At 45.1% G+C, this 20,032-nt stretch overlaps 1 protein-coding gene across 1 annotated transcript; it reads left to right on the top strand.

The window, feature by feature from the left end:
• The first annotated feature begins 3,837 nt into the window (after positions 1–3,837).
• Positions 3,838–18,496, top strand: CSDC2 (cold shock domain containing C2). The gene is made up of 4 exons (XM_082241326.1): positions 3,838–3,930; positions 15,330–15,573; positions 16,963–17,085; positions 17,320–18,496. Exons 2-4 carry the CDS (start codon positions 15,398–15,400, stop codon positions 17,480–17,482), a joined length of 462 nt encoding a protein of 153 aa, XP_082097452.1. The 5' UTR covers positions 3,838–3,930; positions 15,330–15,397; the 3' UTR covers positions 17,483–18,496.
• Positions 18,497–20,032: the final 1,536 nt, after the last annotated feature.

The raw sequence follows: 20,032 nt of genomic DNA, 5'->3' as shown, positions 1-20,032 counted from the left end.
CCCTGTGGCATACGCCAATGCCCACCATGAAATAAACACCAGCATTTAATATTACAGAAATATGCCACCTTATTAATGACACCTGGGAAGGATTTGGGCTCCCCATGACTGGCATTTGTTTCTCATTGACTATGCATCAAATGTAGAAGTGAAGAAGGAGAGGGGGCAGCTGTTCAGCAATACAAAAGAAGGAATGGGCTGATTCTCTTTGGTAGCGGATTCACCCACTGGGTCTAAAACAGCATCTCCCCCACCTTCAATGGAGAACATTTGCATTCAGGTCTCAGCTCCAGCCCCTTGTGAGTGTGAACTTCCTGGCATCAGGACCAGCCTTCCTTTGTGTATGTGGTGCCTAGCAATCTCCCCTAATTGAAGCTTCTGTGAGAAATTGCAATAACAGATGCAAAAAAACACACTGCTGAGGGCAAGCAATTGTGAGGGTGTACTGCCAAACGGAAGCCTCAGAGATCAGCTCCACACAGGATATGGCTTGTCTTTGAGAACAAAGTAAGAGAGATGCATCAGGGGTGCCAAGGTGCAAGCTAGAGAACCTGTCTGTTGGCTTAAGGTTTCCCATGCAGTGAGAGGAGAGAATGTCTCTCTGAAGGGCCACGGCTCAGTTTGATATTTTGCATGCAGAAGGTTCCAACTTCACTGCTATCTAAAGTTTGAAAAAATCATTATGTTGAGAAGACTTCTGACTGGAACCCTGGGGAACTGCCACACCAGAGTAGACAATACTAGATGGCAGGGGCGTAGCAAGGGGAGTGTGGTAGGTGTGGTCTGCCCCGGGTGTCCCCACTCCTGGGGGTGATAAAATGGCGGGCAGCACTCACTGCGGGGCCTGCAACATGCCCAAGACACGAGTCTCTCCTGGGAGTGACACGGTGGTTTGAGTGCCCACAGCCTCTGCGCTGTTCCAAACTGTCTGCCCGTTGCCTCCCCCTCAGCTGTAGGGTGGCTGAGTGGGACTCCTTAGAGCAGCCTTTCTCAACATTTGGGTCCCCAGATGCTGTTTAACTACAACTCCCATCACCCCTAGCTAGCAAGGCCAGAGCTCAGGGATGATGGGAGTTGTAGTCCAACAACATCTGGGGACCCACAGGTTAAGAATCGCTGCCTTAGAGGCCCCGCGGTGCCCCTGCAGGCAGCTGGCCCAGCACCCCCAGGCCCCCAATCGGCTTGCTTCACTGCTGCTAGATGGACCAATATTGTATAAGGTAACATAATCTATTAATTCATCATCTATTAATACACACACAGCCCTGTCGTCTGCCTTCTGTCTGCTTTCATATGCAACATTATGTACCAGGAGTCGTGGGGAGACTGATGACAGGACTTTTAGTGCCCATAGCAGACAAATTTAAAGCGCTACATAACCTTAAGCTCCAAAGATGGCCTGAGTTGCCCACCCAATGGACATTGCTCCATAGTGAGCCAACAACATCCCTGTTCAGGTGATTTTCCTGAGCATGACTGTCCAACTCATCTAAGAGATAAGCCTCACTCCAAACATCCCCTTGGGCTTTTTAGTTTAGATAAAAGGCAAGTAAGCGGCCACATGGCAAAAATGTATAAAATTAGGTACTGCAAGGAAAAAGTGGATAGATAAAAAGCTTTTCTCCCTCTCGCATAACACTGGAACTCATGGACATCCAATGAAGCTGTGTGTTGGAAGATTCAGAACAGATTTTTAAAAATGCTTCTTCGCACAGAACATAGTTAAACTGTGGACCAGGAGGCAGTGATGGCTATGAACTTGGATGGCTTTAAATGGGGATCAAACAAATCAATGGAGGATAAAGCTATCAGTGGCTACTAGCTATGATGGCTACACCCTGCCTGCGTGGCCAGAGGCAGTATCTGTCTGGATGCCAATTGCTGGAAATCCCAGGAGGGGAGCGTTGGTTCAAGAAAAAACATAGGCATATCATAGAATTGAAGAGTTGGAAGGTACCTTAAAGGTCATCTAGTCCAACTCCCTGCAATTCAGGAACTTTTACTCATATTAGATCCACTAAACTTACGGGACCTAAGTTATTAATAGCCATTAATCTTAAAGTTAGTTGAATACAAGCCCATCACAGCTATGTAGGATCCCAGACATGACTATTGCATAGATGAAAAGCAGACTGGGCTCCTACACCTTTAATAATTGTGTAGAAAGAGGGAACCTCAGCCGGTGTAGTTTGTCATGCAAGGTTGAGAGCGAGTTCTGGCTAGGGTGGTCAGATGCAACAGAGCTCCTGCACCTTTAATTGTTGCAAAGAAGCGGGAATTGCAGAAGCTGTAGCTTTCTATGCAAATCACACCTGCTGACATTCCCTCTTCTATGCAACAATTAAAGGTGCAAGACCCCTGTGTGCTGTTGCATCTGGTCATGCTAGTCTTGGCTGCCCCACTGAGATTAATGAAAGTTAGAGCCTAGCTTCTGTTGACTCTGTTTCACATCTGCAGTAGCTGAGGCCTCTGTCACACCAGTCTTTGATTAACATATCTGTGTGGTGACCAGAGTACTTATACAGGTGCAGTGTATCTCAATTCTGCAAGTTGACCTGCCAAAAACCCTGTACAGTTATTAAAGGTGCAAGCACCTCCATTCTTCTTTGTACTTGCTAACGTGTTGGTCCATAAGGGGGGAAAACCAGCCCCATCTACAGTAAGGCAAGATCTTTATTGGCAAGAACCAAAGTTTCACAGGAATGTGGGAAGCTTTTGAATTCTCCAGAACTCTTCGTCAGGCAAGATGTTACACAAAGTGGGGTGATGACGACAAAGAGCACAAAAACCAGGCTGACGTAATAATAGCCATGAGATCAACTGTTCAAGCCGTCTGCAAAGAAGGTGGGACTGTCTGGTGTGACAGGCAATGAAAGCTCCTGGATGTTTCATGAAACTGGACTTCTGAAAGCCATGACTAAGAGCCTGCTCTATAAAACAGGAAGCCCCTGGACTCAGAACTAAATCCCAGAGAGGGTGCAAAATGCATCTTTTCAGGCAGCTAGTATTTGATTTAATTAGATGATCACTTGCCTGGGGTGTTTAATGTTGCCGTTTTCGCAGGGCAGCTTTTTGGGTGCGAGTGTATTGTTCCGTCTGCTTTTGTGTGCTGCCTTTGAGAGTGTGAAAAGGTGGCTGGCAGTATAAACAACAAAGGAATATGCTGTAGTACGGAGGATCCTATGGTGACCAGCTACAAAGCAAAACAGGGTGGCCTTGAGCCAGTCTCTTAGCTGAACCGACCTCATAGGGTTGTTGTGAGGATAAAACGGGGAGGAGGGGAGAACTGTATGACCACCTCGAGTTCCTTGGAGGGAAGGTGGGATACAAATTTAAAAATAAATGAAAACAGAGTTCTCCCTACCCCTCTTAAGAGCCATGTATTAGCTAGTGCAGCTTGCTATCCATGCACGACAAGACTCTTCATATTAACGCTCTCTCTCTCCTGTACAAAAAGGATTACCTCTGGCAGATATTTCCTTCGGGAGTGACACGGTCAGGGCACCGCTGGATCTGGATGGACAATTAGCATTGCACCCCTAGCTGGTTCCTATCTGGGTGCCCCCTCCAAAAAAATAATAAAAAAGTCTTGCACCCTTCGGTACCACGGTGGAGACATTTTCACACGGACCCCCAGACATGGCGGTTCCTCGTCGGTGCCTGCGTTGCGAACCAGCGTCCATTGCGGATAACCCAGTTTCCTTTCCCCCTCCGCGTCTCTTTAAAGCGCGGAGCAGAAGTTCCCCCTCCGAATCCCTCCCACCTGCCTCCCTCGCTGCTCTCCCATCATCGCCCTGACGTCAGGAGGAGGGAGGCGTGTGGGTGCCGCGGCCACCCCCGTGTTGAAAATTCGCCAGAAGGCTGCCAGTGAAGAGGGAGGAGGAGAGCGAGCAGAAGCCTGGCAGCAGAAGGAGCGCCGCTGGCCGCAAGGTAACTTCCTCCGCGGGCGCGCAGGGATGCTTTGTGAATTGGCGCCGGAGCGGGAGGAAGGGGACAGATGGGAGAGGCGAGGAAGGGGATGGAGCCGGCTGCCGAATGGTCTCGCGTGGGGTGGCTCGCTTAACTCTTTTGTGTCGGGTCTCCCGGGTGGGGAGAGAAGGTCCTCTGGCGCTGGGAGCGGAGAGGCGTGTCCCCTCTGTGCGCGCCGGGCGATTTCAGCTGGGGGCGAATGGCTGTGGGGAAGGGTGTTTTCCGTGCAGGTGGTGATGGCGAATATCTGCCTGCCTGTATGGTAGCTTTACTTTGCAACCGAAGGCTGGGGTCGCCTTTCTCGTCTGCTATTCCAAGGGGTGAGGGATCTGGTCAGGAAGACGTGTGTGTGTGTGTGTGTGTGTGTGTGTTTAAATCTGCTTTGGCACCTAACAAGTTATAATGGACACGGCAGCAAGTCAAAGAAAGGACTCATGTGAAAGCAATAATTGAAGCTTAGTGATAGTCCTATAAAAACAACAACACCTAAAGTAGTATTTGGTTTGCATGGCTTTTGATGAAGCCACCAGAAGGTGCTATAGTGGTTTGGAGTCCCCACCCCTTTTTTGGTCCTGCCTTTCTCGCTGGCTGCCTTTCTTCTTTTCTCTCTCTCCCACCCCCACCCAAATATCTTGTTTCCCAGTTCCAAGGATGCTTCTGTATTCAGATCATAAAGATGGCACTTGAATCTCATTGGATAATCGGCCTCTTGTATATCTGACTGCTTAACCAGAGCTCCACCAGAGGGATGAGACGGACTGTTTTTAGATAAGGAGATTGAGGCCTTGAAGAATGTAACCCAGGGTTTTTTTTATTAGTTATTTTAAAAAAAATTTCTTGTTGTAGTTCTTTTTCACCAAAGAGGTGTCTGTCTGGAAATGAATGAGTTGATTAATGTTCTCAATTGCATGACATTATCATCAGCAGTCTTGGAAGGAAATAGGCTTTTAATGAGCATTGGCTAGATAGCCTTTGTATGTTTTTTTTTTAAAAAACCCTGCTAGATACAAGTCTATGGAGAACAGTATAAGAGAGAGAATAAATGTAACCTGTAACCTGGAAATCAGTAACCTGGAGGAAAGGATTCAAACCCTCTTTATGAATGTGGTTTATTTAAGTATTTCTGGCTGCTTGTAGTCTGTTAAGAATAATTATCAATATGTTATAACAAACCTCTTGGGCGGTGTGCTTTTAAGATGGGCATCTTAAAAATGGTACTGTGTTTAATTCTATAACTATGGGCCTAATAAACTAGTTGTGGTACAAAATCACGTTTACTAGTTCATGTGTATGGCCCCAGTGCATGTACAAACTGCATGTGTGGTCAGGGACTATACTTTGTTTCTAGGATGGGGCATACACAACCTTTTGGATGTTGGAGTGCAAGTCCTATCATCCCTGGCAGTGGTGAATGGGAGTTAAGAGTCCAGCAATATCTCAAGGCCACAGGTTCATCTTCCCTCTTTTGGGGTTCCATGTACAATCTGTATATCCATAGGGATTGTATGGTCTAGTTCATGAAAATTGGGAGTGGGCATTGACGCCACAATCCGGCGGCTCCTTTGGTGCCCATTTGCTGTCTGCACAGTGATCCTGTGAAAAGCCTTCTGGCCTGGTGAGTCCATGGCAAAAGCAAGAACATGGGAACTTCCTGTTCTGGAGCTCAGCATGTGCATACATTGACCGCTTACTCCAGCTCGCCCCCACTGCTGTTGTTTGAAGCAGAGTACACATGTAATTAGTCACAATCCATAGGTATCCTGTAGCTTCTTGAAAAATACTCCTGTTTGACGTGCTTTCTCTCAAACCAGCTTCTAGTCAATTAGAAAATGGAAGTTGTGGTTAGACTGAGGAGTTGTATACTGTATTTCAGGCAGCTGTTGGGCATGTGACAGCATCCAGGAACTGGAGTTAGCTGCAGGGAAGACAAAAGCAGGTAATGCACATTGGGTGAAGAAGGCACCCTCACCTTTTTCTCAGGAGTGAAAAGCAACATTAAAAAATGACTTGAAAAGTAGGAGGGGCATGACCTTGATGAGTTTCAAGCTGCTAATGTGGACATGGGCAGGGGGGCTGTCTGCCCCCCAATTAATAAAAATACATAGCTGAGGTTCTGCCCCCTTAACAAAAGACTTGCCCCCTCCCCCCCAAATCCTGGCTACATCCACATAGCCTCAGTCTCTTAGCCTCTGGCCCTGCCCAGATCTATAACCACAATTTAAATTGCAATCCTGTCTGAGTAGGACAGAGCAACACTGTCTGCCTACATAAGTTTGGGGTCAGTCTATTTCTGGAGGCTTACAAGCCAGAAAGCGTATTTTGTTTTCTATCTCCTTTATGGGCTCTCTCTCTCTCTCTCTAAAGTTTTAGGTGTGGCTATATATGGGAAGGTGCTAAGAATAAGTATGTGTGTTTATTTGGTGGAAAGGGAGAGGCTTCCACAAACCCCCTGCATAAATGAACACTCAGTTCTTGCCTTAAGAAAAATAGCAAATTTATGATGTCTTGCATAGAATACTGAGGACACTTGATGGATACCAAGAGCCTAACGTGTATCTCTGAAGGGGGCAGACACTGGAAAGACTTCAATAAATTTCCACTTAAAAATGCATGGAGGATAACTAGTTTAGGATGCAATGCTGGAAGTAAGTTCAGAAGGAACACCACAGTGGGGTTGCATCTAAATACTGTAGATGTGTATAGCAGGGGTGAGCAATCTGTGGCCTTTGGTCTAATTTAATGTGGCCCTTAGTCTAATTTAATAGTAGCAAGGAGGAGAAAATGAAGAAAGGAGTGATAGAGACACACAAAATGGGTGGGAGGAGCTCTGGCCCCTTTCACTTTTTGTTCCAGCCCTCCCAGCTTCTGGCACTGTGTGAGTATATGTATACACACTTGTTTCAAAAGAATGTATGCATTGATACACCACTCTTGCACCTTAGTATTAGATCGGGGGTCAGGGGTGGTTCTGAGCAACGAAACTTGAGTGTGCTTTCTGGCAGTTGGATTCCCTTCAGTCTGACAAGATATTTCAGGTATGTAAAAAGGAGAATTATGGGATTTAAAGATGAGGGGCCTGAGAGGAAAGAAGAGATTGGTCTGCGGGACAGCTTATGTTAATCAAATGTGTATGTAGTAGCTTAGCGAAAAGTGCCATCTGAGAGATTTGCTCTGCCTGCTGCAGTGGTGGCAGGGCTGGAGAGAGTCTGGGGCTGTTCTCTATGTAAGGCACTTCCACTGGGACTGAGGAGGAGGAGGAGGAGGAGGAGGAGGAGGAGGAAGAGCAGTGTTAGAAACTGGGATAGAAAAACTAGGAGCCAAATGGCTTCTGGGACCTGGGTTGTCGGGTGCCAAAACAGAATGTCTAGTTGCCAAACTAGGGAGGGGGGTTGGCAATACTTTTTATTTATTATTTTTATAAGCATGAATTAATACACAATTCACATAAGTTACACATTATTCACACCACATTTTTAGCAGAAATTGTTAATACATGTTTAATTTGGTGTTTACAATATTGCCTATGTTAACAAACACTTCGAGGCTTCAGATCACATGTTGTTGTTTAGTCGTTTAGTCGTGTCCGACTCTTCGTGACCCCATGGACCAGAGCACGCCAGGCACTCCTGTCTTCCACCGCCTCCCGCAGTTTGGTCAGGCTCATGTTTGTAGCTTCGAGAACATACATTTCAGTAATTCTTGAGTGTCAGCCAGGTGCAAAAAAATGGCACCCAGACTTTTTGAGGTGCTCACAAATGGAGAATCTTTAGGAGCAAAATGCACCTGGCACCCTGCTAATTTTGAACCTGGAGGAAAAGGAGGAGGTTGTCGGCTGCTGCCACCCAGTGGACTGGTTGTAAGTAAGAAGATTGGGGCACTGGCTTGAGAGCAGGCTGAGGTGGGCAGGGCAATGCCCAACTTGCCCTAATGGACGAATCTCTAATACTAGCTAGCCTGTCCTGTGGGCTGGGAAGCATCTTGCAGAGTTCAGCAGCCTCTCTTCAGCCTGAGCAGTACTGCTTTGGAATGCTGAATTGAAAGTAAAGTAAAATAAACCCAATAAATCAAATTGCATTTAAGAATAAGCTGAAAATGATGCTTTATTATTTATTATGGCAAAAGCTTTTGTAGACCACAGTCCTGTATATCAGGTACATGAAGAGTTGCAGTCCTATAGGCACAGGGCTAGGGGATTTAAAAAAATAGTTGTTAACACCGACATCCAGGCATTGGTAAGCCAATTATGTGTAGTGTAGCTAGAAAAACCTTTGTCTTGATTAAACCTCAAGTTGTAGCACAGAATGTTTTATTAGCAGTTTTACACGCAGTCTCCCTTCTGAAATTCCTTTGTTCCAGTATGGCCACCCTAAGGTCAGGTACAGAGTGTCCTGACAGGATGAAGCTTTCCTCCCACTGATTTTATTTATTTATTGCCATTTCTGATGTTAGATTTGTGTCCATTCCTTTGTGCAGAGACTGGCTTGTTTTGCTATGCATCATCAGCAGGAGGGCATTGTCTGCAGACGATGGTATATATCTAATGGGAAGATAAGCAAGAGAATGAGCCTGATGTCGTTGTGGATGCTTCAGTCGGTTTGGCCATAGTGTGGCTAGGTAGACAATGGGACAGAGCTGGCATCTGGGTCTGCTGTTCCTATAAAATGATACAACAAAAAATCACCTTCACAGAACATTTCGTGTTTTGAAGTGTAAGCTGTTGAACAGCTGATGCAGAATGCTGCAGTTCTGTGCTGCCTTTTGGATGGCTTGTTGCATCTATTTTCTCCAAGGCCATTGATTGCCAAGGGCATAACTTCTGCAGTTTGTTTTCGTGAAGTGGTTTGTAGCTGGATTGCAGTCACGATGCAGAAATCTGCTTCACCATATTTGAAATCTGGTATCCAGAATAGGAGTAGAACCTGTGACTTTGGCTTTCATTTTGAGTAATGGACTAGAATCCCCTTTCTTGGCCTGCTTGTGCCATATCACAGGCCTCTGCTGCCATGTCCTATTCTTACTTTTTACCTTTTATTAATTGTGAAAGCTGAAAAAGCTCAGGAGGCCTTGCATAGTTAGCAGGACTCGTCTTAAAACAGACATTTTTTTGGGTAGAATCTGTGGTGGTTTCATGATGGCTTTCGGATGGTGACTTCCATACGCAATGCTGAAGACTGGTAATGCGTGTGGTGTCTCTAGGCTTTTATAGCTGGTTGCCATCATGCCTTATCTGTGAGTTTCCCAGAGCATCTGGTTGAGGGACAGAATGCTAGATTATGTAGACCAGGCCTCTGTGTGGTCCTCCAGGTGTTGCTGCACTACAGCTTCCATTAGCCCTTGCCAGCATGGCCAACGGTCAGGGCTGATGGAAGTTGTAGTCCATCAACATCTAGAGGGCTACAGGTTCTCCACCTTGCGGTACTCCTTTGTTCCACCCACAATGGTGGTTCTTGTCATCTTGGCACCCTGGAAAGAGCTGCTATAAAATGTATTTTGTTAGCAGTAATTCAAGGGTTTTTGAACAGGGAAATGAAGTTTGGTATGGGACAAAATGAAAATATATTATTTGGACGCCAGAGTTTGATCTTCTACATTCTTTTACCTCCTCTCTCATTTCTTCTGAATTTCCTATTATAGTAGGCCTGTTAGCAGACTTACTGCAAGACAGCGTGATTTCAAGGGATTAATGAAATAGTTCTGCTGCTTTCTAAAGCTGCAAAGTACTATAGTTATTGATGCCAAGTGTTACTTCTTTTCATCCTGCTAGCCTGCCGTTTAATCCATTGGCTGTAAATATACAGAGGGTGAAATCACACTCACAGAACATAATGATGGATATCTCTTCAGGGATGACTTCTGACTACCCTCTGTTCCAGCAGGGCTGCAGTATATGGGCCTCCAACATCCACTTGGATAGCAGTGGAAAGCCATTCTACTTCCTGTGAACCAGAAAATGGCTAGTGACCATATACAGTGGTACCTTGGGTTACAGATGCTTCAGGTCACAGACGCTTCAGGTTACAGACTCTGCTAACCCAGAAATAGTACCTTGGGTTAAGAACTTTGCTTCAGAATGAGAACAGAAATTGCGCAGCGGCGGTGCAGTGGCAGCAGGAGGCCCCATTAGCTAAAGTGGTGCTTCAGGTTAAGAACAGTTTCAGATTAAGAATGGACCTCTGGAATGAATTAAGTACTTAACCCGAGGTACCACTGTACATCCAGTTCCTAGGTATCCACGGCACTCGTCCTTTCTTCCGAAAAAGGACTAGTGGGTCTAAAGTGGAGTTGGGACGACTCTTCTTAAAGACAAAACACAGCTTCTGTCATCCTTTCTGTCGTCCCTGCTGAGCAGAGACCAAGCCTCTTACACTGCACTCGCTAGTTCCTGATGGGTAGGTCTACCCACCTGTCAGTCCTTTTATGTCCAGTGATGTCAAGTGACTTGGTTTCACATGAAGGATTGAGAGGAGTACACTCCAGATGCACTCTGATTCTCCTTTCCAGCTACTGATAGATTTTGGTACTTTTTGAATCCGCCACCTTTCTCTGTTGTCAAATTCAAATATAGTGCTTAACTCTACCAGCAGCTAGAAAGGAAATTCTTCCTCTGCAGCTTGACCCTGTGGGTTTATCTGTTCTGTGCTTGATTCCTTATGACATCAGGTGATAGACAGGTGGATAGAAATGGGTATAGTTTAGGCCCAGGGTTTTCAAACATGGATCTCCAGCTGTTTTTGGACTCCATTTCCCATTGTTCCTGACTACTGGTCCTTCTAGCTAAGGATGGTGGGAGTTGTAGTCCAAAAACAGCTGAAGACCCTATTTTGGGAAACCCTGGTTTAGGCTAAATAGGGAAGCTTGGTGAGCCTAATTATGTTTGCAGACTGGAGGTTATGTGGCCTTAGGCCTGTGTTTGGCGCTGAAATACCCTTGGTCACCATGATGGATGACGTATGGCAGAAGGACTGGGCAGAGGTGGCTTTAGGGTACTGTGACTGGTTTGGCTGCACTGGTTGCTAGCACTGCAACAGTGATGTAGAATGGAGGGCGAGAGGCAGGGGTGGGTGGGTTTGTGCCGAATTTGAGCATCACACAGGACGCTACTGAAATTTGAGAGCCCAAAGTCTGCCACTGAACAGGAGAGTGTGACCTTGCTGATTCTACTGGATCTCTTAGTGACTTTGATACCACTATCCATGGTATCATTCTAGGTAAGCTGTCCATGGTAGTGGTGGTGGGGTGGGGTGGCATTCCTTTGCAGTGGTTGTGGTCCGATAGATAATTCCAGAAGACTGGGCTTGGGAACAGGCCTGGCAGTTATACCATGGGGTCCCACAGGGTTTCAACTTCCATGCTATTTAACATTTCATATGAAACTAGTGAGTGAGGTCATCTAGATATTCCTAGTGAGGTGCCATCAATATTTCAGTGGCATCCATCTCTTTTTCTCCTTTTCATCTGACTCAGGTGCTGAATCAGTGCTTGGGAACAGTAATGGTCTGGATGAGGGCCAACAGATTGAAGCTCAGTCCTGACGCTCCGGCTTGGAAGTGCAGCTAATTCTACTTCACTTCTGAGCCGTGCCCTGTGCTTACCTGAATATAAAGTATAACTCTGCAACTGATCAGATATTCTTCTGAGACAAAACTGATAAACAGAGCAGCATAAAGAATTGGTCAAAGGCAACCATAATTTTAATTTTAATTTATATTTTACATTTTTAATATGGAATACTTTGTCATTGTAATCTGCTTTGAGACCTAGATGGTGAAGGGGACCTGGATATAATCATAAATAAATAAATAAATAAATAAAACCAGTTAATAATTTACAAGTGAGAAACATGGAGGCTGATAAGAAATTAGCACAATGCCATCTTATCACAGAACATTTTTGGACTTGCGATTTTACTTCCTCATTTAAACTATTGAGTGTTGGAAGCCCTTGTACTGCAAATTGCCCTCAGCTCTATTCCTAGATGTTAGAGGGCTTCCCCTCCTTGCCATTGGCCCTGCAGCTAGTCTTAAACTGTGTGGTTAAATACTTAAGGTCAGTGGGAAAGCATTTTGCTCTAAAATCTGTATTTGGTTCTGGACTTAAGCAGGCTTAAAATGCATATACTGTATGTTCTGGGCTTTCAGTGTCACATCGCAGGTTAATGATTGAGTGGTACTGGAGAGTTTGAATTTGAAACATGCGCTTTAATTCTATATAATTTTAATATCCCATCCTTTTCCCAAAGAGCTGAAGGCCTCAGACACAACTCTTTCCCAACCCCAGTTTTATCATCTCAACATTATAGTATGGAGAGTGAGGTTAGGCCCAAGAGTAGAGTTTCATGGCTGTGTTGGCATTTGAATATGGGTTTCCTGGTCCTAGTTCAACATATTAACTGCTACACTGTGCTAGTTGGCCATATCAAGCGGGGCCAGTCTTGAATGTATGCATAGAAATGAATTAACAAATACACAAGCAATTACCATTTGTCGGAGAGCCTACACTGATGAGAGTTGTAGTCCATCCAGGCATTGGAATGGAGGCAGCTGGCCTAGAGCACCTAAAAAACACACACTGCCACCGACATGCATATTTAAGGTCATTACATCCCAGTTATCTGTATCCCCTTCTTGCTCTTGCCTTCTTCCCCTATTGCTATAGGGACTAGTTTTTGAGTTGGCCAAGAGGCATTCCGGTGAATCTGTTGTCTTTTGCTGCCCTAATTTAGTCCTGATCCCTGGTTAGGAAGCTTGCATGATTTCTCTGTGTTCTACTATGGCATTATGTAAACACCCATTTTGGCGAGTCAGAAGGAATGCAAGTAAATAGGCGCCTGCTGCTAACCAAATAGCTGAGCGCTTAAATCCCCTGTTCTTTTGGCTTAGTGACAGGTCTGTGTTCTTTGAGTCAGCTGGTTTTCCTCTCCCTCTCTGTCTCTGTGTCTCATGCACACCCCTATACCTACCTATTTACCTTTCTTTTCCTGGCCACGTATTGCTGTTACTGTAGCATCACAGTGCCTGCAGCATCCTTCCGTTTTTCACCGCAGGGTGGGCTGGGGGACCACAGGGGAGCACGGGAAGAGTAGACAATTTGGGCTTGTGAGATCACTTGCAGAAATAATTCCTTTAGCCTTGAAGTGACAGCTCACGTAGCAAAAGGAGAGAAAGCAAATGATGTTATAATTCCCACCAAAGATTAGCAAGCTAGATACAGTATTTGGAGGATAATACTGGAGCCATAGACGTCATGCAGCCACCTTTTAATTATCTGCACAGTTCTGTGTGGATAATTCATATGGTTAAATAAGCCTGAAGCATCTGTGTTGTAACTGCATCTGAAGGGGGGGGCTGGCTTTTCTTTTCTTTTGCAGTGTGGTGGTCAAAAGAGACAAACCCGAAATGTCATAGGAAGTACCGAAAGGTAGCATTATGTGATGAAATGTAATTATCCAAACTGAGCTGCAGCATTTTTATCTCTCTTAGAAGTGATGTTAAAATGGTCTCTGAGGTTGGGCTGATCTGATCTCAAGGCTAGGAAGAGGAAAGTGGTGTGTGTGTCTTCAGCATTGCAGGCTTTCTACCAGGAGTAGCTGATATGGTGCCCACCAGACATAGCTGGACTCCAGCGCCCATTCTCCTGACTCGTTGACCATGCTTGCTGGGGTTGATGGAGTTGGGAGTCCAACACACACTGGCTACCCCTCCATTAGTCAGTTGGTTATGATTCCAGAAGCTCCATCCAGCTGCCTTTTCAGCCCCAGCCTGCACAGTTCCTCCATCAACTAGTTAAAACTATTTATTCCACTCTGGGCTAATGACAACATGTACACAAGTTTTTAAGTACCCTGGAATGCTGCTGTGGAAGTCTCCATAGACCAGGGGTGTCAAACTCAAATTCATCGGGGGCCGCACCAGCAGTTTGGTCACCCTCAAAGGGCCGGTTGTATCTATAGGACTATGTGTCCACTCTTTATTATCATAAATTATTGTCACTGCATTCAATTATTACTGTTTTTTGTAATAATGTAAGTAATAACTAGCTCTGAAAGCGGAAACATAGTCAGAATAATGGCAAGTAGATATTCAAATGTACAATTATTGTACAATTTATTGAAAAATGATTTTTGGTAACAGACAGTAATTTTTTTTTAACATACAAATATTGCTAAACACTGTTTATTACACATATGCAAACACAAGGCATTAACTTTTTAAAAACTTTTCTGACTAGATGGCTGACATCGTTTTCCTGAGGTCAGTCCATCGATGTCTGGCGTTAGGTCTTGTGCTGTAGCAATCCGCAAAACAGCATGGAGGTTATCATCAGTGATGCGTGATCACTGTTCAGATTCATGACTGAAAACATCGTGGTCTTGTTCAGATTCATGACTGAAAACATCTGTTCACATAGATAGGTGCTCCCAAACATGGACAGAACACGTGCAGCTTGAAGTCGGAGCTGTGACAACAAAGCAGGGGGGAGGAGATGGTCGCATCCTGGAACTTCGCTTTCAGGCCTGCTGTTGCACTGAAGTTCTATTAATTCCATTTAATTCTTGGACCTTTTGTTGCTTTTCCTGGTGGCTAAGGTTAGCAAATTTGGCTCCATGTTTGGTCTCAAACTGCCGGCGTAAATTGTATTCCTTCATCACTGCCACTGCCTCATAGCAAATAAGACATACCGGCTTGTCTCCATTAATCACAAACATGTATTCACTTTCCCATCTCTCCTGAAATTGCCTTCCCTCTGCATCAACTTTTCTTTTCTTGGACATTTTTGGGTTATTTGATTGTAGTTTATAGTCCCTATACCACTGTAAAGTGACACGGAAGTGGTCAGTATATCCAAAGTTTACCGCTCAGACTTTTAAGCAGAATAATAAGCAGACCCCCCCTAATAAGCAGACCCCCTCCCCCCCCCACATACATCATATGTACTTACAGTACAGGAGAGAAGGGTTCAGGCAGCCGTTGGATCTGTCACATCACAGGATGGCATGCGCTCAATATAAAAACAAGGGGAGGTTTCCTGAATGCATGTAAAGTGGAGGTTTCCTGTGTAGAACGGCCGGCGCCGCTAGAGGGCAGATGTTCTCTGGCTTGTAGGCTGCCGCGCATGTGCTGAAGAGGCGGTTTTCTTGTGTAAAAAAAAAAAAAAGCGAGAATAAAAGGTGAAGGCTGGCGGCCGGCGGTGGCTACACGGGCCACATGACGAGGTCTGGCGGGCCGGATTCGGCCCGCGGGCCTTGTGTTTGACATCCGTGCCATAGACCATTGTCTTGGAGCCCACAGACATGCTGTTGGCACCACTGTCAATCAGCTTTTCCATTACTTAGGACTCTTCTTTTTCTGTTTGCAAGACAGGTTGATCCCAAAGGCTGAGAGTCGTTGATCACCTCTTTCCTGTTGACATACCAGAGGACAGCCACACCATGTCATCTGACCAGACTTCTCAGTCCACTGTGCCACCTCTCCACTCTCCAAAGTCACCTGTGTGGCCAATTTTCCCTTTTAACAGAGAGGGAAGCCGGATCTGTGAGAGAGGTGCCCACCTTCTTCGGGACTTACCCAGCCCACTTCCCACAAAAAGAACCAGGACATACTCTGCGTAAGTAACCAGACTGTGCCACTAAGTTAGGAATCACCAGGGTCATTTTTTTCCATTCTAAAATTGGTTAACAATTAGACTTTGACAGTGTGGAACATACCGGGGCAAGGGGTTTGGGGAGAGGAGGAATTGAGTTTCTTCTGAATTGTACACATTATTTGATTGTGGTCGATTTCTGACAGAGTTCTTTCAGACTTTGATGGAAAGTGGTAGTGTGATAAGACCATGATGACACTATTTTCTGATAACTTCAGTTAATGCCATGTCAAATAGTCCTATTGAATCATTTTGTATTCATACCCCCAGAGTCTTCTGAGCAGTCCTTGGCACAAACTATGAATCTTGCAGTTCCTGAGCAATGCTTGGACCCCATCAATTGTATGACCTGTGAGGCTTTAAGGAACCTTACTCATCTGGACTAGAGTTTAAACCATAGCTGTCAAGTGTCCCTTATTCCAGCGCTATGTCCCGCTGCTGTCCCTTATTGATGGATGTCCCTTAAATTATGTCCCTTAAATTTCAAAGGAAGCAGCTCCTCTCCCTCCCTCCCTCCCTGTCTGCCAGGGAGGAGGGAGGCTCCAACTGTGTTGCTTGGCTGTGTTGCTCACCTAATAAGAAGTCTAAGAACGACTGGGGGGTGGAGCTTGCATGCCTTGTGTGTGGCTAGTTAATGCAAGCTGATGGGTTTTTTGAATGCTGGACGCCATTTTGCTGCACATGCTGCTGCAAACTTTGCAGTGCAAAGCCAGGCCAGGGAGCCATCTTAAGTTGAGGCTGCATAGGCCTTGTGGTGCATGTGATTCAGATTCTATTCAGTTGCACCTCTGGTTACAAAGTTGGTTGGACAGTGTTCTCGAAGTTACCAGCATGAGTTTGACCAGACTGCAGGAGGACAGGAAGACTGGAGTGCCTGGAACAGGTGAGGCTGCAGGTCCCTTATTTTGGCTGCAGGTCCCTTATTTTGGCTGCTGGTCCCTTATTTTCAAATCTGTAAGTTGACAGCTATGGTTTAAACATTTTTGGGGGGAGGGCGAAGAACTCTAATGCAAAGTAAGAGTTTCCTTGCCAACAATTCACTCTTCTAATTCAAACTTCCCCCAACGTTCCTAGCTATGGTGGTTGTTGAATTGAGAGATGTTAGATTGTGCAAGTTGCTTTTTAATGTAAGTTTTTTAAAAAATGATATCCTCTGTCAGTTTTCAAAAAAGTTTTTGAGGCTTTGCTAAATTGCTATAAAATTTTGTTCCAGCTATAGTCTGGACCGTGGGGGGGGGGGAATGGGAGCCTTGAAACCGTGAGGTTGTGTAGAAAGGTAACACATGAACATTTTCTTGGCTGGAAATGCCAGTGTGGTTTAGACTGAGTCTCAAGCCTCTTTCTTCTTCCTAGGACGGCTCGTGCTTCCGCTGGTCCTGTCTACAAGGGTGTATGTAAGCAGTTTTCACGCTCCCAAGGCCACGGCTTCATCACCCCAGAGAGTGGCACAGAGGACATATTTGTACATGTGTCTGAGTAAGTTCCATGTCTGCAGAGCCTTTAGCATCTTATGTTATGATGCCAGTATCTCATGTCTGAACAGTCACTGCTCCTTTCTCTCTCCCAAACCCTACTTGTGTCAACAGTATCATTGTAAGGATACATTTATGAAGGAGCCCTGGATGTTGATAGATTTATTAATAATAGCAATGATGAATTAAACAGAAAATTAAGAAACTGCTGAAATGTTGTTTACTTTTTCTTTTTCAGCATCGAGGGGGAATATGTTCCAGTAGAAGGAGATGAGGTCACATACAAAATCTGCCCCATCCCACCAAAGAACCAGAAGTTCCAGGCTGTGGAGGTGGTGCTTACCCATTTAGCTCCACACACAAAGCATGAAACGTGGTCTGGCCAAATCATTGGATCGTAAACTTCTTTTTGAGCCTGCAGGACAACCCCACCAAGGAGGTGGGGTTGAATGGTGTGGTGGGTGGTGGAACTGCTGGAGCAATGGCAGAGAGCCCAGGCTGGCAATTCTTGTTTGCAGTGTGACATGTTGGCATTTATGTTGTCTTTTCTAAGATTTACCTTTTGGTTTGTAGCTGTGCTTTTTTTTTTTCCAAAATGGCAAGCAGGAAGTGGAAAAGGGTTGCTGGGTGGATTTTCTCCTATGTCTCGTGAGCTCATAATTGTACCAGAAATAGACAGACGAAGAGCTCTCGAGTTTTTTTGGGGGGTGTCTTTATCCAGAAAGGCAGACTTTTATTTGTCTCGATGCTACCCTACATGCATTAACAAAAGTCTTATGTATTGTTCTGCTCTGTTTAACAAATGATCCCATTGCTTTTTCAACAGGCTGGTCCAGGCAGTCCACCCAGGGGAGTTTGCATTAAGCTCTCTTGTTCTTCTCAGCCAGAGTAGGTATTAAGAGATGCAGTAATATTTTGTAGGGGAGGGACAATTGTACATTGCCTGAAGACAGTGTCTCCCAGAGCCCCACACAGATTGCGCCATCTTCAGAGACACTTGTAGGTATGTGCTTTTTGTCCCATCTTGTCCCCCTCCCCAACCACCTTGCCCTGTGTAAGGGAGGGACCACATGACTTGCACTCCTCTCCCTAAGTCCACTGATGTCACTGTTGTTGTCTGTTGAGATCAGTGGTTTGGCTACCACAGCTAGGCAAACTGTGGCAACTGGATTACTGGTTTGGTGACAGATGCTGCTTCTCCCCCACCCCCCAACACCCCCACCCCTGCACACATAATTGCACGTTGGATGGCTAGTATCTCAAGGATGTTGTGTAGAGGGCAAGTAGAATGCATCACTGAAAAAGCAGTTTCTGAAAACTATCAAGATCCATGAAGCCCCTCTCTTGAGTGGTATTCACAACTGAATTTGTCAGATCTTTCTCATATGGCATAAATAAATTACTTTTCTTACTCACTTCCCTTACTGAACCAGGAGACAAGAATTCAGGGGTTGGGGATTTGCGATTAACTGAGCACTGGACATGATCATTAAGGTGAACTTGCGATCATAAGCTGTTTTGGAAATGTCAGATCCTGTGCTGCTTCTATCTGTCCAAGGCATGATGTGAGTTACTTTGTGGCAGAAGCGCTGAGTATTAAACTCTTTGGTATTATGCAGCAGTTTAGGTTCTTAATATTTCAGCTAAATGATGAATACACAATATTGTGAAAACTGCTGGTCTGTTCTCCGTGCCATTGATACAAGTTTATTTCAAAAGCAGATCATTCTGAATGCTATGTTGCAAGGAGTCTTTATTCAATTCCTGTTGAAATGGTCCCCCCTTTGGCAGATTATTTCCAGTGGCTTTTTATAAGAACAGAAATCAGAACAGAAATCAGGAGAGGGGGAGCCAGGAAAGAATATATATATATATATATATATATATATATATATATATATATATATATAAGCAGGTTTTGGTGTCTTCGGGTGTCTTCCCGTGTAAGAGTCGGGGTGTCTGTGCGACGTTTCGACGAGGTCTCACTCGTCATCTTCAGGCTGGTGCTTTCGGCTTCTTGTTACTGGAACCTCAAGTGCCCATTAATGAAGCCTTGACAGCCATTCAAAACAAATACAACCCCCCCAAATACATCCTGGACCTGACCAACCACTGCCTAACCAACACGTACTTCATCCACAATGGACAAAGATACAAACAGATAGAAGGAGCACCTATGGGATCACCCCTCTCACCGGTCATCGCAAATTTGTACATGGAACACTTTGAAACCAATGCTTTAGACAAGTCAGAACACAAACCCAAACTTTGGCTCAGATATGTTGACGACACCTTTGTAATTTGGCCACACGGGAAAGAAAAACTAGATAGCTTCCTCACACATCTCAACAGCCTACACCCCAAAATACAATTCACTATGGAAATAGAAGACAACAACCAACTCCCCTTTCTTGACGTCCTAATCTACAAAAAACCTGATGGCTCCCTAGGACACACTATCTACCGGAAAAAAACACACACCAACCGCTACTTACATGCACAATCACACCACCACCCTGCACAAATAAACTCCGTAGCCAAGACTCTCATCTCCAGAACCAAACGCCTGGCTGACAAAGACCACTTGACAACTGAGTTACAGAATCTCTCAAATGTGTTAATCGCCAATGGATACCAGAAAAACAGGGTTACGAAGCTAATCCAAAAAGAAACACCCCCCAAAAACCAAGACACAGAAGAAAACAATGGCATGGCCCTCCTTCCTTATATCAAGGGCACTACAGACAAAATCAGCAAAATCCTCCATAAACACAATATCAAAACAGCCTTCTGCACCAACCAAAAAATAGCCAATATCCTCAGAAACCCAAAAGACAAAATCCAGCTGGAAAACCAAGGGGTCTATGAAATACCCTGCAAAGTCTGCCCAGCCACGTACATTGGACAAACAAACAGACGAATAAATGCACGTATCGCAGAACACAAAAATG

This window comes from Podarcis vaucheri (assembly GCF_965113315.1).
Source record: "Podarcis vaucheri genome assembly, chromosome: 10".
Taxonomy (NCBI): domain Eukaryota; kingdom Metazoa; phylum Chordata; class Lepidosauria; order Squamata; family Lacertidae; genus Podarcis; species Podarcis vaucheri.
Note: the sequence above shows the minus strand (reverse complement) of the source record. Positions and strands in the feature narration are given on the sequence as shown.